This window comes from Vulpes lagopus, chromosome 11 (genome assembly GCF_018345385.1).
Source record: "Vulpes lagopus strain Blue_001 chromosome 11, ASM1834538v1, whole genome shotgun sequence".
Lineage (NCBI taxonomy): Eukaryota > Metazoa > Chordata > Mammalia > Carnivora > Canidae > Vulpes > Vulpes lagopus.
Genome location: NC_054834.1, coordinates 17,289,441 through 17,314,471, shown reverse-complemented (window position 1 = coordinate 17,314,471; position 25,031 = coordinate 17,289,441). Strand labels below are relative to the sequence as shown.

Here is a 25,031-nt window from a genome sequence, read left to right as displayed (position 1 = left end):
CTGACTCAGGGAAAACAAGAGCAGGCATCTCCTTCTGCGGGTGTCTCCCTGTCACCTGAGATTTTTTTTTTTTCTAGAAGTTGTGTGACCTTCCCGTTCAGGGATGGCCTGTTCTAGGAAATGAAGGAAAGAGCTAGGCTTATAGTCATCTTACACATTGCCATCTCATACTCATTGTGCCCAAAATTCCTTCCCGAGTCTAATTTTTCTGTTTTTGTTCATGTGGAAGGAGCTTTGTTCAACTCTGTCTTCGGTGTGTTTGAGAGAATTGTGTGCTTACCTATTTAACCTGTACTGAGTGTGGGACTCTCTTTCCTTCACTGCATTGTATTCATTTTGATACTTGAGGAGTTGTTCTCGCATTTTAGAGACCTCGGTGGTGGATGCCTCAGGGAAATCGTCAGCTTGCTGTAGGTGAAATTGCTGCTGCTGTATTTGCTCGGTGAAACGTTTGGCATCCTGGAGCAGCTGGACCTCTGACTCTTGTGTGCTGGGTTCCATGAAACAGAGATTCAAATAATGAGAAGGGCACAGTTTTAACACCTGCAGTGGCTCACATAGGGGGTCTAGCAAGGAGAGCTCCTGGTTCTTTCCATTCCTGGGTTCAATTCAGTTCAGTGATATTTTTGTGCCAAATATTGTACTAGGTACTTCTAGGTACTGGAAGCGAATGGAGCTCACAGTCTAGCAAGGGGAACAGATGGAATAGGTAGCCGGAATACCAGGTGACAAGCACTACCACTGGTGTCTAGACCAACATGGTGGGAGAGAGAGGAGCATTGAGTTGGATGGGAATGTGATATTTGTACTTGACTTTGAAGAACAGCCAAACTGGGAGATAAAAAGGGGGAGAGTGGGTCCTCCCTTCAACTTTCCCGGCAATGCTGGCTTTCTCTAATTCCTGAATCCTCCTCCTGACTGTAGGAAAATCTTTTCCTTCTTGGTGAACTAAGAAACAACAAAGTTTTCTAATGACTTTACTAGGAAACTAGGATGAAAAACTCTTCTATAAAATTATGGACATAAACCACCTTACAGATTTCTGATCCTATCTTTAATGTCTGGCTGGAGCTGGACTTGAATGTCACAGTTGAGGGGGACTCCCTATCTAGGTCTTGTTCCTGTCTAGGAAAAAGGGTTCAATATCTGGCAAGAAGCAGATTTGAGTGGACACAGGAACTGGACTTGGTGAAATCGTCTAAAGCTCCCCCACCTGTTCTGCATGCTGGCATCAGCTGCAGGCTGAGCAGCAGCCCTGATTCAGCTGCCTCACATTAGCTACCTCTCCTACACGGAAGCAAGACTGGTGCCATTTCCTGCGTTAAAGCCAGCACTCCTCCTTGGCGCACACTCCACCAAGATCCTTCCCCAGGAGAAACCGTCAGGGGTCTCCTCATGTGCAGAGATGCCCAATGACCTGATGAAGGCTGTCTCAACCCGAAGTTACCTGCTCCACCCATTTCCTCTGGCATTCATACGTCATTTGCTCAATAACATCCAGCGAAACATTAACTGGGACAGAGTGTGTTCCAGGCACTAGGTTGGGTACCAAATAGCAACAGCAGCTACAGTGCTAACACATATAACTTCTATTAATGAATGCTGGAGTGGTTTCTTACAATTCATTTTCCTTGCATGTTAATATACTTTGTAAATCTAAAGTTGCCTGAGCTCCTTCATAAGGGTCTTCAGCTGCGGAACTGTGAAGTGTTGGCTTGTGCCTGATTTCCCCAGAAAGAAAACGGACAAAGCGGTTAGGGTTCTAGCCAGAACGCAAATGCTGATTTACCCACATGGACTTGAAATATAGTGTCAGCAGTGTCAGCAGAAGAGGATTTAACAACTTCTATAACGCGGTTCCTATGTAAAACCCATTCAGTTTCAGTTCAGCATTTCCAGGCTCTCTCTGCCCTGCTGAAACCCCAGCAGCAGGAGTGGGGAGCCTGTATCTTCATGCTGTTCTCACCCACCAGGCAGGGGCAGTGGGAGAGGGTGGTGTGTGTTTGTAATGACAAGAGAGGGAAGTAAAGGGTCAAGAGGAGGTAAAATGTGGGTAGCAGAAGGGAAGTAATGGTTCTGCAACACAACCTGGAAGTAGGAAGAAATAATGCCATAGCTTTGGTCCTACATTATTGTCCATCACTGGGGCCCAGGGAACTGAATTGTGGGCCAGGGAAGGTGGAAGCTAAATCAGCCCCCCACAAAGCTCTGCTGAGCTCTAGATTAGAGCTATCGGGAGGGTGAGAAATGTTGCAGGATTCTTTGTATCTGCAAAGGGACTTGGAGGGATGCCCTGAGAGCTGCATGGATTTGTTCTTCCCATTTAAGCAGTGTGAAATATGTTGGAAAAGATTACCCCAGACTTCCTATCTAAAGCCTCCAAGTTCCTGAGTCTTGAGAACTGTGTGTACACTTTGGCAGTCAGGCCAATTGTGGGGAAATGGAGTCTCCGTGAGGGATGGGGATGAGGAGTCAGCTTGAGGCTGGCATAGAGGAAGAGGAGGAGGAGCCAGAGCTGGGCAGTTACCAGGAACTTGGATGGAGCTGAGTAAGTAAGGCGTGGAGTGAAAGCGAAGGGTGCATAGGAATGCAGCTCTGCTCTTCCGGTGATTCACTCTTCCCACGTGCTCCCATCCTCAAAGTAGCCAAATCGACTCTGGACAGGAAAAGAAGTAGCCCAGGAAAAGAACTCTGGGCTAATGTTTGAAGACTGGGGGAGAAGATGGATGGAGAATGAAAGGATGGAGCTTCTCTCCATTGCTGTCCCTCCTTGGCTTTTGGGGAAGACATATGAGGCAGAAGGTAATGGGGAAGAGGAAGAACAAGGATGGGGAGTAGTGAGGAGTAGCAGCAGAACAGGATTTCCCTTCTTTCTTCACTCTCCTCCCTTGATTCCCAGAGGCTCATAGCAGATGCTTGGAAAACTTTGTGGAGTCATCCTATGGAAGCCTATTCTCACCTGTTGCTGGTTGGGACTAGGCTAAGGAGGGTAGCCTAGGGTAGGTGGAAGAGGTGAGAAGACCAAAGGCTCAGCAGATGTAGGCTGGGGTTGTGCTTGAACCTACACCTCCGAGTGGTAAAGAGAGGTGAAGAGCAAAGAATCCTACAAAAGTGTCCTGAGGCAGGTAATGTCAGTCTTCCACCAGATTCTCCCCATCTCGGTCTGCTCTTGGGTCACCTGTAGCTTTGGTGGACAGTTACCAGTGCGCCTCTGCCTGAGAGCTTTCTCTGGCCATAGGAACTTGCTTGGCTTCTCAGAGGGCATGCTAGAAGTGCCAGGAGCCCCTCTCTCTAGGAGCAATCATTCAACAAAGGATGGAAAAGAGTGGACAAGTATCCCAGTTTCCTCACCTTTTGATGGGAGAGTTCTGAGGTGTGTTCCACACACGCAGAGGGTCCTCAGTGCGACTGAGCACCAGTTGGCCACAGGATAAAGCTGCAGATAGGCACCCCCTGCCAATCCTTCCCTTCCCCATCTCACTTCCCCATCCTCCCATGATAATATCTGGTATCACTTCTCAAACTACTTGAACTCAAACCTTCGCCTTAAGGTCTGCTTTTGGGAGGCTACAAAAACAAGACAGATCCCATCACACAAAAAAGAAATATATGATAAAGATGTCTCAACACAAGCAAATAGCCTACCTTACCACGGTATCATGCAGCAAGGTGTACTTGGCTTTTAACTCTGCCATTCTGGTTCCAGGAAGTTTCCCCAGACTGTATAACTAGCAAAGAGAACACAGGATCACTATGGGAGATAATATGGATATAGGGATATTTTATAAAATCTTCCTATTCAACATTAGAGAGGAAACATATCAGGCAATGTGGTGTATTACAACGATGCTAGGTTTTTGGAGAAAATATTTCTCTTCTGCCTCCGGTGATCTCTACGTCCCTGGGCAAGACTCTTACCTCTCTAGACTATGATATCTTCACCTGTAAATTGAAGTAAGGAATGGAGTCAAATTCTTCCAATTAAAAAAAAAACATATTTCTAGGTTTAGCAAACAACCTGGATAGTATAGATGACTAGGATGGCTATTTTTAAGTTGAGAGAACTAATAATTATCGAACGTCTTTTACGAGCAAGTGTTGGACAACAATTATTTCATTGTTAAAAATGTTTTTGTGAAGTAGGGATCATCTCCATTTTAAAGTTTAGAAAGTTAAGTGATTTGTTTCAAAGCTACTGAGCTAGTTAAAGGCAGTGTCAGAATGTAAACCCAAGTGGCCCAGCTCCAAAAACCCATGATCATTCCATTGCACCACACTCTCTATGCCTCTACAGCCAAAGAAGCATGAAAGTTTATTTCATACAAAATTGATATTATTTGTTCCTTTCTCATTTCTGGTAAAAGAACTTTTGGATTTACTCTCGGAGTTAGATGATAAATAGTAATAGACATCACAGCACAATATGAAACACTAAAGTTTTAACATTTGGAACTAATGGCAAATGGAACTAAAGGAAAGATCTGTGTTTATCAATGTCATGTTGTTCTTACCTCTAAAGTATTTCTTGAATCCATCTGTTTTCTTCTCCCTTCCCTGGGGAGGGAGAAGGGACTCACTAGTCCAAGTCACATCCCAGCTCAGTGGGACTACTGCAAAACCTCCCCTTGTCCCCCTCTCCATCCCTGTGTCCACTCAGGGCCCCTGTCTGTCTCCTTTCCAGGGAGATTTTTTTGAAATTTTTAAAAAGATGTTATTTATTTATTTGAGAGGGAGAGTGAGTGAGTGAGAAAGAGAGAAAGTGAGCAGAGGCAGAGGGAAAAGCAAGGGGCAGAAGGAGCCTGACACAGGACTCAATCCCAGGACTCTGGGATCACAACCTGAGCCAAAGGCAGATGCTCAACCAACTAAGCCATGCAGGCATCCCCAGAGAGATTTAAAAAAAAAAAAACAAAAAAAAAACCACAAAGGTTTTGCTATGCTGGGTGTTCAAAACTCAAGTGGAATAGAATTCAAGAGCCTGGGTATGACCCCTGAGGTCCTGGATGACCCTGCTACCTCCCAGTCTCCTTCCAGAACCCTCTCATCAAGCTTTTAGTGCTCCAGCCACACTGGCTGCCTTTTATTTCATTCCCCCAGGCCTTTGTGTTGGCCATTCCTCACTTATCCCCAGGCCAGATTCTTTCTTCATACCTCACTTTCAATATCAATCCATAATCAGGCCTTCCTCTGACTTCTAAATTAAGATAGATACCCCCACACACCACCGACCCCAAAAGAACACTGCACTTCATAACATATAACATATTATGATGATCTGCAGTAATAAATATGTGACTAAAACAACGTTACTCCCCAACTGATTGTATAAGTGCCATGAGGAAAGGGCCTGGATCACCTTGTTCTTCACGGTGTCCTCAGCCAGTAGAAGCCCAGGCACAGAGCAAGTACTTGGCACACATGTGCCGCGTGAGCAAATGCATGAATACAACTGATAAAATGCGACGGTCAGAGCCTCCACAGTGGGCTTTCGTGGTCTCTCTACCCAAATAAGGGTGGAAAACACATTGTAAAATGCACTATGAAGCCCTCTCACTTTTGTGAAAGTCTGTGGGGTCTCCTGTGAGGGACTTACAAGCTAGTGCCAGACCTGGATTCCAATCCTCCAACCTTCACTTTCTATATATGGTAAACAAGGCTTTTTTTTTTTTTTTTAGTTTTTATTTACATTCCAGTTAGTTAGCACACAGTGTAATATTAATTGCAGGTGTACAATGTAGTGATTCAACACATACAACACCCAGTGCTTATCACACCGAGTGCCCTCTGCCCTCCTTAATCCCCATCATCTATTTCACCCATATCTCCACCCACCTCCCCTCTGGTACCCACCTGCAGTTTGTTCTCTATACTAAAGAGTCTATTTCCTGGTTTTCCTCTCTCTTTCCCCTTCCTTATGATTGTTTTGTTTCTTAAATTCCACATAGGAGCAAAATCATATGGTATTTGTCTTCCTTTGACTTTTTTTGCTTAGCATAATGCTCTCTAGTTCCATTCACGTCACTGCAAATGGCAAGATTTCATTCTTGTTTATGGCTGAATAATATTCCATTGTGTAGATATACCACTCCTTTATCCATTCACCAATTGATGGACATTTGGTTCTTCCCATCATTTGACTATTGTTGATGGTGCTGCTATGCATTAGGCTGCATGTATCCCTTTGAATCAGTAATCTTGTATTCTTTGGGTAAATACCTAGTAGTACAACGGCTGGATCTTAGGGTAGTTCTGTTTTTAACTTTTTGAGAACCCTCCATACTGGGTAAATAAGATTCTTAAGCCCTTTGAGGAAGTTCTACTTCTCACTATATCGAATAACTTAAAATGTATTCATGTGCATAATTTATTTTACATGTAATTTTTAAAGTGTTGAGTTGCTACTTGTAGGTTGACTTAATGTTACACTTTATAAATATTTAATTAAACACATTTGTTTCTTCCATTTTCTTTCTGCATTTTTGAACTATTATGTAATTTACTTCAGATCTCAAACATTTTCATTGGTTCTTAAAAATGGTGTAGGACATAGGCTCTGTGCCCTTAAGATTTAATATGTTAAAAAGAAAAAGCTTTGCACATGGGCCCTCTTAAAGGAGAAAAATTACTGGGAAAAAAATCATGAAAAGGCAAGGGTGAGAATGTGTGTTTGTATGTGTGTGCATGTAATACAAAGATCACACGGTGACCAGCCTTATAATTAGGCAACAAGTTAACCACTCTCGGTAATCCATTGGGTAAGGTAATTATGGACTCTAATGTTTAAAAACAAATATAGTATGTATAGTTTCGTTATCAGGCTGAAAAGACATTACCTCTCACCTAGTGCTGTGCATGATGAAAGCAGAAGTAAATGTGACATAGGTCCTCCCCTAAAGCAGCTCACAGTTTGAGAAGATAGAAATTACAAAATGCTTACACTCAGTAGTTTTATTGTTAGTAAATAACCATATTGGGCATTATGCAAGTATTTTCTCTATATTCTAAATTAAAGCAAATGAATAAAATGATAAATTACAGACCATTTCCAGGAGGTGGAACTTCCAGAATGGTCATGTGAAGAGCTTGATGAAGACCTTGATGAAGAGCTCTCCCTCAAAGAAACATTGATTCAACTCGTCAAGATTATCTAACACAACCTTTAAAGTCTCTGGAAATTGATCTAAGGGCTTCCAAAATAATGAGATGTATTTATTTACAAAATCTGAAACTCGGGACACCTGAGTGGCTTAGTGGTTGAGCGTCTGCCTTCGGCTCAGGGCATGATCCTGGAGTCCCAGGATCGAGTCCCACATCAGGCTCCCTGCATGGAGCCTGCGTCTCCCTCTGCCTGTGTCTCTGCCTCTCTCTATATATCCCTCTGTGTGTGTCTCTCATGAATAAATAAATAAAATCTTTTTTTTAAAAAACTGAAACTCAGAAAAATAGGAGACTGTGACATTTGAAACATGAACTGCATCCATTATCCTCAGTTCCATGTTGTGGAAGAAGTATTCTGGGCAGGCTTAGCAGCCAGGGAAGAGCTCATCTTCCCCACCTTCCTATTGCTAAAGACCTATTCAGGTGGGTGGGGCAAGGTTAAAAATAAAAGCAAGGATAGAATATCTACACAGAGACATCAGAGGCTGCACACTATGGCGGGGAGATACACTTTGCAGAATTAGTCCAGCCAAGTCACTAAACAAATAAACAAGTGAACAATAACACAACCCCAACAGCAACAACAAGAAGCCAAGGGAGAATCCGAAACCAGAGTTGTTACAATATATTATCTAAAATGTCCAATCATCAGCAAAAGATTATGAGTTATTCAAAGGGGGGGAAAGGCAAAAACTCTTTGCGGGGGGTGCAGATGTGGACTTTAACAAAGCCTTCAAAGCAGCTATTATAAATATATTCAGATAATGAAAAGAAATCATATTTAAAGGATTAAAGGAAAAAATAAAGGATTAAAGGAGATTATGATGACAATTCATCAAATAGTGAATATCGATAAGGTATTGATCTAGAAGGATAAGAACTAAGATGTTAAAATGGTATTCTTTGGGTAATAAGAATGTATGGTTTTCATATTTTTATGTTTCCTTATCTGTATTTTATAATTTTCTCCAACACATATGTATTGTTTTAATAATAAAAGTCTATTAAAATATGCTTGAAAACTTCGCTGTAAACAATAGGGATTCAGCAAAATTTCAAACTGGAGAATGCTGTGATCAGATCCTACTGGCCGATACAGCCAGATTCTAGCTCAGACTTAACGAAAACTCAGCTGTATTAGTGGAGTCTTTTCTAAAATACCAGTTAATCGAAGCCTGATGGCAGTTGGGCCAGGGGTGCATGTTGGCAGGTTTTATGACTACAGAAAAAGCAGGAAGGCTCTAGCCTCTCTACAGGCTTCTTTTCTTATTTGCTATTTCCATCACTCCCATAGCCATACTTGCCTTTGATGCCTACAAACCTATGAAGAAAGCTGACGGGGTTAAACATCTGGTATGCCTTTGTCATTTCTACATGAATTGAAAAAATTAAGTCATAGACGTTTAGAAAGAAGATTGATAAGCTACCTTTTATTTGATCTACTCTCCTAAAAACAAGTCTCTCTTAAAAAAGGAAAAGATCGGGATCCCTGGGTGGCTCATGGGATCCCTGGGTGGCTCAGTGGTCTGCCTTTGGCCTGGGGCGTGATCCTGGAGACCGGGGATCGAGTCCCGCGTTGGGCTCCTGGCATAGAGCCTGCTTCTCCCTCTGCCTGTGTCTCTGCCTCTCTTCCTCCCTCTATGTTTATCATGAATAAATAAATAAAATCTTTTTTTTTTTAAAAAAAGGAAAAGATCAAACTGTGAAGAATGGATTCTAGCCTCCCTAAAAATAAAATGCATAATCTGGATGTAATATTCATCCAACAGTGACTTTTCTGTGAAATTGCAAGTTTGCAATTCTTTAAGCAGGTCTTAAAGCAAGTTTGCAATTCTTAAGCAAGTTTGCAATATCTCTTTAAGCAGGTCTATCTCTGGTTGGGAACTTCAGACTCCATTCTGGTGGATGAAATGCTTCACTCATAAACATAAAATAGCTGCATTTTCCCACTGCATGATACAAATGGGCACAGAAACCAAGTTTGTCATGTTTTAAAAATGCAGGATCTAAAGAACAGAGCATAAGGCCCAACTCAAACTGTCAAAGAGTATACATAACGAAAGGTTAGATATAATGTCATTAGGTTCATAAATATGATTTCACAATAGATAATTGTGTTACTGAATTGCCTTGTTGGTAATTGAGTCTGGAAGGAAACATTTACTCTAGAGCTGAAAGTTTAACAGGAGTTCATGATTCATGGATAGCATGTAATGATACGGAAAAAATTTCAAAAATGGAAATTCTAGGACATTCCAAGGAAAGTAAGAACTTTCACCAAGTGAACTTATCTGCAAGGGGGTCAGCATGAGGAAACAATTAAGTGTTTGTGGGGGTGTCTGAGGGGAACCACAATGACCATGGTTATTAACCTATTCTATTCTCATTGCCTCTTTGACATTACCTAGTGCTTTGGTCTTATCCCAATAAACCATTGGCTTTGGGGGATAACATAAACTTGAAAGCATAAATCCTTACCATCTTGTCTCCCACTCATGCTTTCCCTATCTCTGCTAGATATAAACGACATGGCCATTTTTAGCAGTTTCCAAATGCAATTGAGCTCTCAACAATGCTTCATCACTGCTTTTGTCTGACCTTTCTCCTTGGTTGTTATATTAAGCTTTAGCTTTCCTGTATACCTAACTCATTCACCAAACAAAATTAAGCCACCTGAACTCATCATCTACATCAACAGATCCCTTTATCTACAGCCACACTCACCTTTAACTTCTTTCCCCAGATTTCAAAAATGAAGGCAAGCCTGTCCACTTGTGTTTTCAAATATATACTCTCCTGCCTCGTCCTCGGCATTAAAGCATCAGTTATACCTTCCTTTTCTTTATGATCTCTATTTCTCCCTCATAACTGGTTCAGTGTGGTATTGTAATCAAATACAAATATATCAAAGCAGACTTCAATGTGAATTCCAGCTCTACTATTTTTTTTCAAATTCCAGTATAATTAATGTACAGTGTTATATCAGTTTCAGGTGTACAATATAGTGACTCAGCAATCCTATGCATTACTCAGTGCTCATCACAATAAGTGTGCTCCTAATCTCCTTCACTATTTCTTCCATCTCCCACCTCTGGTAACCACCAGTTCTCTGTATCTGACTCTGTTTTTGTTTGTCTCTTTTTTTCTTTGTTGTTGTTATTTTTTAAAGATTTTATTCATTTATTCATGAGAGACACACAGAGAGAGGCAGAGACATAGGCGGAGGGAGAAGCAGGCCCCATGCAGGGAGCCCTACGTGGAACTCTATCCCCAGACCCGAGGATCACACCCTGAGCCAAAGGCTGATGCTCAACCACGAAGCCACCCAGGTGTCCCATTGTTTTATTCAGCTCTACAGCTTCTCAACCTTGTAACTTGGAGTAATATTTCATCAATCTGTGCCTCAGTTTCTTCAGCTGTAAAAGACAAAAGTAGTCCCAATTTCATAAATCTGTAGTGAAAACTAAATAATTATATATAAGGTATTTGGTATAGTGTCTAGTACACAAATAAGAGCTTAATCAGTGACAGTTATTTTACTATTGTCATCATTGACATTATCCTCAACCTGTAAATTTGCTCAAGTCTTTCTCATTTAAAAAGCAAACAAAAAATCCACCCCTGGGTGCTATGCTCCTATCTTTCTCTCCTTCACTCTCATATCAGCTTTTCTGAAAAGAGTAGTCTCTGCTCTGTATCTCCCCTCCGTGACCTTCAGGTCACTCACCAATTCATAGTCACTGGCCTGCCAGCACTTCACCAAAATGACAAATTGACCAATGACTTTCTCATTTCTCTGGCTGATTTTGATATTTTTCCTCTTAACCACTGTTTTCCAGTAATTTTTTTAATGATATATATTGATGTGGTTTTCTTTGGCCTGAAATTTGTTCACAATGTTGGATCTGTGAGTTTATCGTTTTCATCAAATTTAGAAAAATTTTAGATGTTGGTTTCTCAAATATTTTTTCTGTCCCCCTCTCCTCACCTTCTGCGAGTAATTATTCATGTTTGGCCACTTGATGTCCACAGACCACTGAAGTTCTCTTCATCTTTATTTTACACTCCTTCTTCTTTGTTTCATTTTTATTTTTTTAAATTACTTAAAAATATTTTATTTATTCATGAGAGACACAGAGAAAGAGGCAGAGACACCGGCAGAGGGAGAAGCAGGCTCCCTGCGGGGACCTGATGTGGAACTCGATCCCAGGACCCAGGGATCACAACCTCAGCCAAAGGCAGATGCTCAACCACTGAGCCACCCAAGCATCCTTCATTTTTAATAATATCTATTGTTACATCTTAAAGATCATGAATCTTTTTCTTTAGTGTTTAATCTGCTGTTAATCCCATCCAGTGAACTTTTTTTAAAAATCTGTCTTTTTCACCTTTAGAAGTTTGATTTGAGCCTTTTTCTAGCTTTCCCTTTTCTCATTTTATTTATGCTTCCTTCCACCTTTTTTTCAACATTCAAAATATGTTTTATTTTTATTTATTTATTTATTTATTTGTTTGTTTGTTTGTTTTTGAAGGTTTTATTTATTCATGAAAGACACAGAGAGAGAGGCAGAGACACAAGCAGAGGGAGAAGCAGGCTTCATGCAGGGAGCCCGATGTGGGACGACTCGATCCCGGGACCCCAGGATCATGCCCTGGGCCAAAGGCAGGTGCTAAACCACTGAGCCACCCAGGGATTCCCTCAAAATACGTTTTAATATCTGTTCTGATGTCCTTGTCAATTAATTCTACTTCTGTTCCATTCCATTGTTTGACTTTTCTCCTCATTATAGGTCATATTTTCCTGCTTCTTTGCATGCCAGACATTGTGAATTTTACACTGTTGATTATTTTTTTCATATTCCTTTAAATATTTTTGGGCATTGTGAGTCACAGTTAAGTTACTTGGAAACAGTTTGATCCTTTCAAGGCTTGCTTGTAATCTTTGTTAAGGAAGTCCAGAATGATCTTTTGTCTAAGGCTAATTTGGCCCCACAACTAAGTCAATACCCTTCTACTCAGCCCATAGATTAGGAGGTCTTTCTATTTTGGTTGGTGGTGACATGAACGATTGGTTCTGTGTGGGTTCCAGGTATCATTCCATGCTCTCCTCTCTGGGAGTTCTTTCTCCAGCCTCAGCAATATCTTCACAAGCATGCACGATCCCTGGAGCTTTTCTTCTACACTCTTCCCTCTCCTTACCTATGTATTTTAGCCAACTTGGCCTCCCTGAATCCCAAAACCTGTCATCACAAGTCAGCAAGACCACTTGGTTCTGTTTGGGTCCCCCCCCCCCCATGCTATCACTTGGAAACTCTGAGTTGTAAGATGGCATAATTATAGGTCTCAACTTATTACGTACCCCCAGAGATTAATGTCCTGTGCAATCTGTTGTCCAAAGTCTGAAAACCATTATTTCATCTAATTTGATTTGATTCGAGTTGTTTAAAGTAGTAGAGTAAATCTGGTTCCTGTTACTCCATCTGAGTTGGAAGTGGAGCCCCAGTGACCTCTTAATTATTATATTCAAAGGATATTTCTCTGTCCTTAGGTTACTTGATAATTTTATGACATTTATTACTATTGGCTTATTTTATAGTTCATCATTCCTGGAAATCTCTCCTTTTCCAGGTCCTGTAACATATAGTCTCACAGTTCTCTCTCTTAATTTTCTGTTTTCTTCTATAGTCCTCCCTTTAAAAGTTGGTGTCACCCAGGATTTGGTCCTTATCTTTTTCCTCTTTTTAAATTATTTGCTTTCCCCAGGGCCTCTTATTTACTTCCATAGTCTGAGATACCACCTACTGAGGACCCCCAAACAGAGGGGTCTGCAGCCAGTCATTGGACAAGCTAGAACTTTATTTGGGCAAGGGCCTTTTAGGACTATGGAAGTTACAATAGAGAGTAATAAACATCTTCTTTGTCCAACACCTGGAATACATGAAATTGTTTACTTAATACAATATCAGTGTTCAGGTATTGTGATCATTTTTTAGAGAGAAATTTAGGATTATGTAGCATTTTATCCTTTTATAGAATAAACAAAATCCACAATTCTTTACTGAGCATGTTGCAATAGATAACTAACCACTTTCCCTGACTTTAAGTCTGTCTCCCTAGAATGTGTCCTCTGTGCTGCCAGCAAAACACAATCTTCACCTTGTTTTAAACCCTTCAAAGGATTCCATCATCTTCAGGATTAATTATAGGTCCCTTAACATGGTTTACAAGGGCTTTCATTACCTGGCAGTTGCCACTCTCTCCAAACCTGTCTCCTCCCTTTCTAAACTTCCCATGGCCATTTCAGTTCTATATTGTGTCCTGCACAATGATGCCTTTGCCCCTGTCCCCTAAGATGTCCACATCCTAATCACTGTGACATATCTAGAAATATGTTACTTTACATGGCAAAAGACACTTTGCAGATGTGATTAAGAGTGTGGACCCTAGGGATCCCTGGGTGGCTCAGCGGTTTAGCGCCTGCCTTTGGCCGAGGGCGCAGTCCTGGAGTCCTGGGATCGAGTCCCGCGTCGGGCTCCCAGCATGGAGCCTGCTTCTCCCTCTGCCTGTGTCTCTGCCTCTCTCTCTCTCTCTGTCTATCATAAATAAATAAAAAAATCTTTAAAAAAAAAAAAAGAGTGTGGACCCTGGATGTGGAGATCACTGTGGATTACCTGGCTGGGCCCAATCTAATCATAGGTTAGCAGAGGACCTTCCTGGCCATGTTGAGAGGGATGAAATGGAAGAAGGAGAAAGATTGGAAGTGTGAGAAGGACTTGACCCACCAGAGGAAGGGGGTCATGGGACAAGGAAAGTGTGTAACCTCTAGAAGTGGGAAAAGGAAAAGAACCAAATACTCTGGTAGGGCCTGCAGAAAAGAATACAGTCCTGCCTACACCTCAGTTTTAGCCCAGTGAGACCCACATTGGACTTCTGACCTACAGAATTATAAGATCATAAATTTATATTGTTTAAGCCACCAAGTTTGTAATTGGTTAGGAAAGCAGTAGAAAATGAGTACAGTTCCCAACCGTACCACACCTTACGTGTTCTGTTCTCCTACCTTCAATTTCTTCTTTCTCCTGTCCACTTGGGGAACTCTTATTCTCCCTTTAAAACATCTCTGTGGTAACCACCTGAGACACCTCCAGGGAGAATTACTTCTTTTTCTGTATTTCTAGATGCATCTATTATTGTACACACGGTGCCCTATTACCAAAATATGTTTAAATATCTTTCTCCCACTCCACTGCACATTCTTTGATGATGGAAGCCCTACCTTATTCATCTTTGAGCCCCAGTGCATGGCTTGGTATCTTGTAAGTACTCAATAATGTTCACTAACCAGTTACGGATTTGAGCTTATCTTAAAACGAATGATGCAGTTAGAAGAACTCTTGTTCAGTCACTTGTCAGAGAAAGAGGAATAGGTTCAGGCAAGGTAACTTGGCCTGAGCATAGACTCAAAAAAGCAGAGAATGTGCTGTACAAAACTAGCCGCCTCACCCACAGATTCTCTTTTCCCTTCTGTGTGGGCGTCAGGGTGCACAGGACGAGCAAAGAGTCCCTGCAGCCAGCCGTCTTGTTCCTCTTCTGGTGGCCTGCCACAGGAATTCGAGGGGGAGGCTCCAAGTGGCAAACAGGGCCTCCCAAGAGTTTAGGTTTCAAGTGCAGTGGACATCGTGGGTGAGTAATGCAATTCCTTAGCTATATGTAAGACTTCAAAGTTAAGTTGCAATCATTTTAAGATAATGTGTGCGGCCAAATAAATAAAAAGCATGCCTAAGCATGTACATGCTAAAGGGTGGCATTCCTTTAAAACACTCACATTTGTCCCCTGGAAACTGCAATTGCTTGGAACTTTATCAATCATTTATCTCTTGTTTAAGATTTTTCCCCCTTTTCCCCAAAAAATCATGAGAAGAAATGGTAGCAGGATGGAGTGGCTGTAAGCCTGGGAGGCAGGAAATGAGCCAGACTGAAACCCAGCTGCTTCTTCAAGAGCTTCAAAGGGTGAACCAATGATTGAGAGCAAAGAACTTGACTGGGCCAAAGATATGAGGGCCAGTCACATAGGGTCCCAACAGAATTAGAGTCAGGAAACAGAGCCAGGTTAAAGCCAGTGAGTGACTAACGTCAGGAAATAGTACACAGAAGCATAGGGGGCGGGGACAGGGGAGAGGGATGCCATGGGCCCCAGGGAGGATGGTGTTGCCCAGCTGACTCTCACCAATCGCATGCAGAGGTGCCACCTCTAGTGCACCTTTAAAGATCTTGAGTGGGTTTAGGCAGTGAGAACCCTGAAACAAAGCTGGGGCCTTCATGGCCAGGGCATTTCTCACACAAGGATTATAAATGTATGAGGGTCATGTCCATAGCAGGTCAACTAATTGTTCATCTCACTTTATAATAGCTCACAGACCAAAGCCCCTGCTCTGACCCTGTCCTCAGGAGCTGTCATTGTGAATGTGGGCTGACTCTCCAGACCTGGCTGCTCTCTCTGCTACGGAGTAGGTGTGGGCACCCACCTTTTGGGCCTCCTCTGGTGTGCCACCAGCACCGCCACTCAGCTGGATGCCAGCAGAGGTCCCCCAGCTCCAGGCCTTGAGGTTGGAGGGAAGGGATATAACCTCTCCCCACAACAAAGAAACTCAAGATGTCTAGTGCCCACCTTCCTGTTTTGAAGATGCTTCTGCCCACAGTGCTCTTGCCAGTATTCACAAGTCATAATTTATTTAGCATAGAGGCATCCAGGAAGCCACCGGCACCAGCATCACCCTCCACTTCCCCTTCTAGCAGGCAGATTGTGAGGGACAATGAAGTCTTTGACTGCTGATTGCAGAAGTGTGCTTTAAAAAAGAACAAAAACCCAAAGTTTCAGCTTGAATTTCCCCATTGATACTATAAAATGGAAATTTGGGAGCAGAATATGGGGATGTTTGAGTTCCACTCTTGTTCTTTTCTTTCTTTCTTTTTTTCAACAAGAACATTTTTTACTTGATGCATACTTCGGAGTACATGGTTCTAAAAGATATATATATACAGGGCAGCCCCAGTGGTGCAGCAGTTTAGCGCCGCCTGCAGCCCAGGGCATGATCCTGGAGACCATGGATCGAATCCCTGGATAGAGTCCCACATCAGGCTCTCTGCATGGAGCCTGCTTCTCCCTCTGCCTGTGTCTCTGCCTCTCATTCTCTCTCTGTGTTTCTATGAATAAATAAATAAAATATTTTAAATATATATATATATATACATAAATGAAACATTTCACCCAAGAAAGATAGAATTACACATTTTCCTCAAGTACACACAGAATTCCCTGGTTAAATCATATAAAAAGAGACATAACAAACATTACAAATCTAAGAAGACTGAAATCATACTGAGTATATTTTCCAACCATAATGGTACAAAACTAAAGATTAGCGATAAAACAAAGCTGGAAAATGTACAGTGTACATATTAAATAGTTACTATGTAAATACTAAACAATACACTACTGTACAAGCAATGGGCCAAATAATAAATCAAACGACAAATCACAATATATCTCAAAACAAAAGAAAACACAATATTCCAAAACTATGGAATGCAGCAAAAGCAGATGTTAGAACAAAATTTATGTTATAAATGTCTATATGAAGAAAAAAAAAGCTCAGATAAACAACTTAACACGATACCACAAGGAACAAGAAAAAGAAGAAACTTAGCTGAAATTTAGTAGAGGAAAGAAATAACAAAGAAAAATCAGAAATAAATAAAATAGAGACCAGAATAAACAATTATCTAACATTGAAAGTAATGGCCAGTTTTTCCAAAATAACAAACAAAATTGGCAATGCTTTAACTACATTAACTAGGAAAAAAAGAGAGAAGACTCAAAAACCAAAAAGAGAACTGGAAAACAGTACAACAGATGCCATAGAAACACAGTGTGATAACAAGATTACTGTAAACAATTATATACTAACAAATCAGATAACTTAGGAAAAAAACCAGATAATTTCCAAAAACACATAAGTTACCCAGATTGAGTCATGAATCTTGAATCCAAGAAATAGAACATTTTTTTAGACCAATAACAAGAATGAAAGTTGAATTGGGACTCAAAAATCTCTCAGCACAGAAAAACCCAAGACCACACGGTTTCATTGGTGAATTCTACCAAACATTCAAAAAAATAATTAATGACAAAATGAATCAAAATCTTACAAATAGTGGAGTAGAGAGCATGCATTCAAAATCATTCTGTGAGGCCAGTATTACCCTCATATCAAAACAGCATTAAAACAAGAACAGAAAGTCTAGTTGGTCTGATACAAGTATTGCTACTCCAGCTTTCTTTTGACATCCATTTGCACTACTAATGTCTCTCTGCCCCCTTGCTTTCAATCTGAAGGTGTCTTTTGAGCTAAAATGAGTCTCTTCTAAGTAGGTGAGTTCTACTCTTGTTAATTCACTGGTAATGGGGCTTTAAATTCTAGCAGCATATTTGGATGAGCCATTTAATTTTTGCTAAATTTAATCCAAGTATTTTATTCTTTTTGTTTCTATTGTAAGTGGAATTGTTTTCATAATTTCATCTTTCGATTGCTTGTTGCTAGTGTGCAGAAGGCATTCAATGTTGTTCACTAAAATTTTTAACCATGAAAATAGAACCATAAAATAAACCATAAAAATTAACCATAAAATAGTCGTCTTCACCTTGGTGTCAGCCTTTTTTATATGTTCTACAAATGTTTCTTTGAGCCTCTTGTTATCTTGATGTATCCTGAGCATCTAGAATAAACTGTCTGACACTAAGGTACACAAAAATATTTAATGAATGAGGCCACGATATCTCACATATTCCACAAAGTACATATCTTGTCAGTGTTGAAGTCTTGCTCCCATGTCTGTCTACCAGGTGAAAAGCTCTCTGGAGGCAAGGATCAGTCTAGTGCCCCCAAAACCTTGCATAGTACATGGCATGTGGCAGGTGCTCAGCACATATCTGAAGAACCTAACAGTATCTAGCAGAGCAGGAGTGTGATGTAAATGATCAAACATATCACAAAAGGAAATTTCAATATATGGCTTTCCCTCTCCACACACACACGTGAACTGGGCCAAAATGATCAGTAAGGACATCACCAAGAGAATCTTCTTTAGATTCTTAGTCAGTCTAGAAGGAACACCAGCAGCCTGAAGAGTGTTTGCATGTATGTGCACATGTGTGTAAAAGTAAGGTGATATTAACTTGATACTGATTGTGTGAGATTTATGGATTGGTTGACTATATATGGAATATTCATTGCCTATACAGTTTGGAATGGAGTATTAAACACCTTTGAATAGAAAATTTGTCAAACATTTTCTCCTGATACCCCGCCACCCAGTCCTCAACTCAACATGATCTACGTGTGGGGATGCATTACTCAGCCCATAGTTAATAACTTCAGTAGATTGATGGGCCAAATTTAAGTACAAGGGAGATTTAAATCCATAATTAAGTAGAAAATCAAATATCTGAATATTTGAATCCTAACAAAAACTCTTTTAAGGGCAAGATAGTATAATTTTTCAAAACTAAATGGGTATCATAAAGTATTACATTTAAACATAAGGTTAGATCCTAAGAATCTTCCTGGTTTGTGTACTAATTTGAACCATTTAGTCACCTTATAAATTTCTTGAAATCCTGCAGTTGAATGGTAACAGATGGATAGCTATTACCCATGGCAATTACATAACAAATTATCTTGAAATTTCCTCAGAAAAGGGTGGAATGTTCAGAAATTAACATAGTTTTCCAAGAAATCTGGTTTCTATGATATTTGGAGACATAGTTTGTTAGCTTGTCTTGGTTTTGTTAAAAGGAAAGAAAACTATGTAATACCACCAAGTATACTTTTAACTCTCTTCACTTGATACCAACTTTGATACCAAGCAAAGCAAAGTAAAAAGAAATGAGGGGGACAAAGTTAAAAAATAGATTGTAGCAAACATTTCACCAAACACAGCTGTTTCTAGTTCACTAAGTCAACTATTACAAAATATTCTAATGTGCCTTCTGGCAAAACACAAATAGCATCATTTCATGGAAATACCATGCTTCCAGTTATTCCTGATAGTTTGTAACAGTTTAAGGATATGCAGCCATTTCTACAGATGCCCTTTCTTCCTTCCTTCCTTCTTCCTTTCTTTTTTTCATTTCTACAGATTTCCGTATCAGGAATAGAGGTAAGACACTATCTAATCTTTAAACACATACAAGAAAGACCTTAATCCATGTCATAAGAGCATATTTCACAACTGCAAACTAGTAGTCAATAGCATAAATACACTCTGCAAATGTTTTCAGTATGCACAACATACAAATAAAATTAGAAAATTAGCCGGCAACATTTAAAAATTGGTAGACTTTAAATAAAAATGGAATTTTCAGCTTCTCTTGAAAAATTACCAGATTTTATGACACCAGATTCATATTCCAACATTACAACAATCAATTGGCATTTAGCAGAGGCTGACTTTCAGAGATACTTAAGAGGCTACCCCTTTTAAAAGGAGCACAGTCTGCCCCACCCATTCCATGTATGGCCCATGTACTAACACCTAGGCTGTTTCACTTATTTTCGTTACTTTTATGGATCTTCTAGGCATTTGAGATTGGGACGCTGTACATATTTTATGATATGTATATAACATCTATATCTAAAGGTAGAAAATAATCAATTGATTAAGAGAGTAGCTCCATTCATAAAACTCCTGCACGAACTTTTTGGAGTGTCCTTTCCTTGGGGTTGTATCTGCCTCTTTTGCTTACCCATGTACCTACCAGACCACAAGGGTATATGACTGCATCATCTGGGGTTTAGAACTTGGCAGTTTAGGGGTACCTGGGTGGCATAGTTAAGCCTCTGCCTTCAGCTCAGGTCATGATCCCAGGGTCCTGGGATCGAGACCCACATTGGGCTCCTTGCTCAGTGGGGAGCCTACTTCACCCTCTCCCTCTGTGCTCTCTCACTCTCTCTCTCAAATAAATAAATAAAGTCTTTTAAAAAAAGAACCTAACAGTTTAAAATTTGAGATTTTCTTACTGTTTTTCCATTTTAGCTCCTCATAATTTTGTCAAATAAACAAGAATCTGATAGTTTTTTGACTAATTGACATATTTAACAATTATTTGAATTTAAATATTTTATTATTTGGATGTTGAAATGAATTTTCATTTTAATAAAACACTATGGAACAAAAAATAAGCTAAAAAGATCATGAATATACTGTGAAAAATTGTGTCAGCCAAATTTTGCTAGGGCTGAAAAACAGGAAATATTCAGTTAACATAAAGGACTTTAAAAAAAGTCTATAAACATTATCCTTGCAGTTAACTATACCTTTGGTTATGTACTTTACGAGATTTGACAAAAAAAAAAAAAAAAGAAAAAAGAAAAGAAAGAAAGAAAAAAACCTGTAGCTTGTAAGGGAAGTGCAGAAAAATTCTTAACAACTTACTCCAGTAGTTATCATTTTAGAAGTCTGCACCATATAGGAAGTGAGCATCCAGTAAAGTAGTCAAATGAGAAAATTATTTCCACGCAAATCAGGCACCAGCACAGTAGGGATTCTGAGAGGGGAGTTACAGGGACAAAAATAACTTATTTAGAAGTAGCATATTTCAGGGCATCTGAGTAGCTCAGTTAGTTGGGCATCCAACTCTTGGTTTTGGCTCAGGTCTTGATCTTAGGGTCGTGTGATTAATCCCCAAGTCAGACTCCGGACTCAGAAGGGAGTCTGCTTGAGTTTCTCTCTCCCTCAACCTCTCCCCCTGCTTGTGTGCTTTCTTACTCTCAAGAAATAGATAAAATCTTAAAAAAAAAAAAGTAGCATAATTTATGACTTGCCATAAGATGGAAGACTGGAAGTTCCATTAAGGTAGGGACTCTCATCACTATAGCCTAAGGTCTGTCCCATGTGGAACTCACAAAGACTTGAGTAAGTGGAAGAAAGAGTACATGTGACGTAAGCAGTCTTTCAATAAATATTTACTAAATAAATAATTCCTAAAATGAATTTATTCAATAAATATTTACCAAGTGAATGAACACATGAGTAAAATTAATCACTCTTATTTCTTATTGAAAGTAATGCTTAACGTTTATTTACTTATTGAGAGATTGTGTTGTAGTTTGTGTATATTATATCTCATTTAGTCCTCACAATCATCCTATAAATAAGTATTACAATCCAAAAATTTTTAAAGTAAAAGTTATAAAAAATAAAACTTTTAACAACAATAACAACAGCAACAAAACTCAAGATGGTTGAAAAACTTGAGGAACATCATAAGGCTGGTGAGAGGCTTTGCAGGGATTTGGCCATAATCCTATTCTGTTACTTATTTTCGTGAATTAAAGAAAAAGAAAGAAAGAAAGAAAGAAAGAAAGAAAGAAAGAAAGAAAGAAAGAAAGAAAGAAAGAAAGAAAGAAAGAAAGAAATGAGTAGCATAGTCTTTCTGATAGCATGGAGACAGTGTGAAACATTTAGAGAACTTAAGGTAATATAAGTTGGCAAACATGAAAGACCATGCAGAGGTGGATGATATTCATGAAAGGATACTTTATCAAATTGATGCTGTGAGGAAGGATGGGTGAAGAAGACATATAATTAATTCTGATATCACTTATAGTGTGAAACCAAAAGACAGTAGCCAAAAGTAATATGATGGTATGAATTATATAATGCTATGAATATACAGGTAACCATTACAACAAAAACACAAATCTTCCTAAATTCCAGAAGCTGTGCTATAATAAAGACATATATAAATATAAAGGAGGGTTAAACCTTGAAATAGAATTATACCTCAGGAAGAGGAGGGGAACAGGGTGGAGGGGCTGGGGATAGAAGTTAGAATTTTTTAACATACTTTGTTTTGGAGAATGATGTCGAATAGTACCTTAAATATAATATTAAATTCATAAGCAACTCTAAAAATTGAAAACAAAATAAATTGATTGAATGTAACTATATATCAAATTGGCACATAACTGCATAATAATAAAGAAAATTGTACAGGACAATTAGGGAAGTATGAATGGTTCTCACAAATATAACATAGACGGAAAGAAGTCAAACAAAAAATACATTTTGTATGATTCTATTTACATCAAATTAAAAATATACATAAAACAAAAAAGTATGGTATTTAGGGATTCATGCTTAAGCAGTAAAACTATGAACAATAAAAAAAGGATTACAAAAGTCAGAACAGTAGCTACTACAGGTTGAGTGACAGGGTATAAAGGGACTTTCTGGGAGTTGACAACGTTTCATGTTTTGACTTGGGTAGTGGTTGACTATCTGACTTGAATTGTACTTTATATTTTGGACACTTTAACATATGTGTTACATATGTAGAAAATGGTCTATTTTTTAGAAATGCCATATGCAGAAAAATGACTTGAAATATACCAAAATGTTAAAGTATTATTACACTTAACAAAAAACCCCAAACAACCCAATTAAAAAATGAACAAAGGACTCAAATAGACATTTCTCCAAAGAATATAAATGATCAATAAGCACCTTATAAGATGCTCAACATTAATCATTGAGAAATGCAAATCAAAATCACTATGAGATACCACTTCACACTCATTAAGATGGCTATTATTGAACAGATATTGTACCCATTTTAATAGCAGTACTATTCATTAAAGCCAAAGGTGGAAACAACCCAAATGTTCGTCAGTGGAGGAGTAGATAAACAAAATGTGATGTATACAGACAACGGAATATCAGTCAGCCTTCAAAAGAAATGGTATGCTATCCCATACATGCTACAACATGAACAGACCTTGCCGACGTTATTCTAAACGAAATAATCCAGATACAAAAGTACAGATATTGTTTGATTCCACTTATATGAATGAGGTTATCTAGATTAATCATATCCACAGAGACAGAAAGTAGAAGAACGATTACCAGGAGGGGGATAGCGGGGAATGGGGATTTATTGTTTCATGGGAACCAAATTTCAGTAGGGGGTGCTGAAAAAGTTTTGGAGACAGATGGTGGAGATGGTTGCACAACAATGTGAATGTAGTTAACGCCGCTGAACGTACACTTAAGAATGATTGAAAGGGTGAATTTAGTGTTACGGATATTTTACCATGATAATAAAAAAGAAGTAGGATTAGTTTTCATATGCATTTCTGTATTTTCTAGTCTTTTTTACAATGAGCAAGTATTTCATTTATAATGAGAAAAAAAAGTTTCCAGGAAAGGGATTTTAAAAAATTGGTCACATGCCTCCTAGAATGCAGCTCTGGGCAGGGTGGGACACAAGACGTTTTTTATAAAATAATTATTTTAAGAATTTATACTCTAAGCCAGACAATACAATCAGTCATAGACAGACAAATGGGAAAAAATATGAATACAGATGAGCACATATTGGAGAAACTGTCTAAATCATGTTCATGTAAAGCAAAGCATGTGAATATAGCACGTTTGGGAATTCCTAATCATTTTGAAAGATCTGAAGAAACTGTCTTCAGATTTCTAAAATCCCAGAAGCATTGTATTAGGAAAGTTTTAATATGGGTAAACTATATTTTGGTGGCATTTTTCTATAGTCTAGCAACAAATTAAGAGTACTATACAGATCAATCCAGAATTATCTAGAAAAGCTAGTCTGGAAATTGGAAGACCTGAGCAGCCTTCATCAGGGTTGGACAGATCATTTAGCTCTACCTAGACCTGTTCATTCATCTGTAAAATGAATAGGTTGGTCTTGAAAGCATGAAACATCATTTCCTGAGAGTTTATGGCACCATGAAAAGCTTGCGATAGCTGTTTAATATTAAACAGCTCTTTAGTATTAAAGTCCCCTTAGTAAAATCTAAGCACTCTTTGTTCTAAATATTTTCTATCAGTTACTGGCTTAGTATATTCACCTTCTATCTAACAATATTATTTTGCTATTTGATGTCGTGTTTGTGTTCCAAAATGTGAAAACTCAAGGAATTACAGGGAATTAAGTTGTTATGAAAGTGAATAGTTCCACAACAAAACTCCTTTAAATATTTGGAAATTGGATATGCTGGCTAAAAGTTTCGCACTGTTTGTAAAGTTAAGCTGTTTAGAACTTGTATGTCCTACAAGTTTATTTAACTTTGCTGATGGGCAATATAATAATATAATCTGAAGCAACTAGGGACACAACTAGCCACTGTCAAAATCATGGAGAAGGCATTTATTTTTGATGCCCTAATGCTCTGATTCCAATCTTATCCTATAACTTTGTTCTCTTAGTATCCATTCCAGGAAAAAAAAAATCCCATAAAATTAGTTTTACATATGGATTTAATATCTTCATTAAATAAAAGATCAGGGGCACCTGGGTGGTTCAGTCAGTTAAGTGTCTGCCTCTGGTTCAGGTCATGATCCCGGGGTCCTGGGATCCGGCCCCACATCATCGGGCTCCCACCTCAACAGGGAGTCTGCTGCTCCCTTTCCCTCTGCCTCTCCCCTTGTTTGTGCTCTCTCTCTCTCTCTCTCTCTCTCTCTCTCTCTCTCACACACACACACACACACACACACACAAATGAATAAATAAAACCTTTAAGAAAACACACACACACACAACCCACAGAAGATGGTGGTACAGTTCCCAACATGATTCCAGTTTGCTCTCTTTTCCCTCCACCCCCCAGGCTGGTCTTTTTTCTTTGTCTGTTGTCTTTCCCCCACCACCTCCATCTCTCAGGGCTCTACTTCATTCCACTGTATTTGTCTTCTATGTTTGGGTGGGAATTACAGGGAAAAATTATAGAAGATGGGCACATAATAAGCAGCAGATGTTAGCTATTTGTAGAGCAGTGAGGAAG

General features: G+C 39.3%; 1 protein-coding gene across 5 annotated transcripts in view; it reads right to left on the bottom strand.

The window, feature by feature from the left end:
* CCDC146 (coiled-coil domain containing 146) overlaps window positions 1-25,031 on the bottom strand; it is a 128,092-nt gene that overhangs the window by 35,779 nt on the left and 67,282 nt on the right. For 3 of the 5 annotated variants that reach the window (XM_041773791.1, XM_041773793.1, XM_041773792.1), the window contains 2 exons: window positions 3,646-3,728; window positions 281-490 (listed from right to left, as the gene is read on the bottom strand). In XM_041773791.1, coding sequence (XP_041629725.1) covers window positions 281-490; window positions 3,646-3,728 — 293 coding nt within the window. Of the gene's footprint in view, window positions 1-280; window positions 491-3,645; window positions 3,729-25,031 lie in introns of those variants that run through there. The other 2 variants (XM_041773794.1, XM_041773795.1) reach the window with 2 other exon arrangements.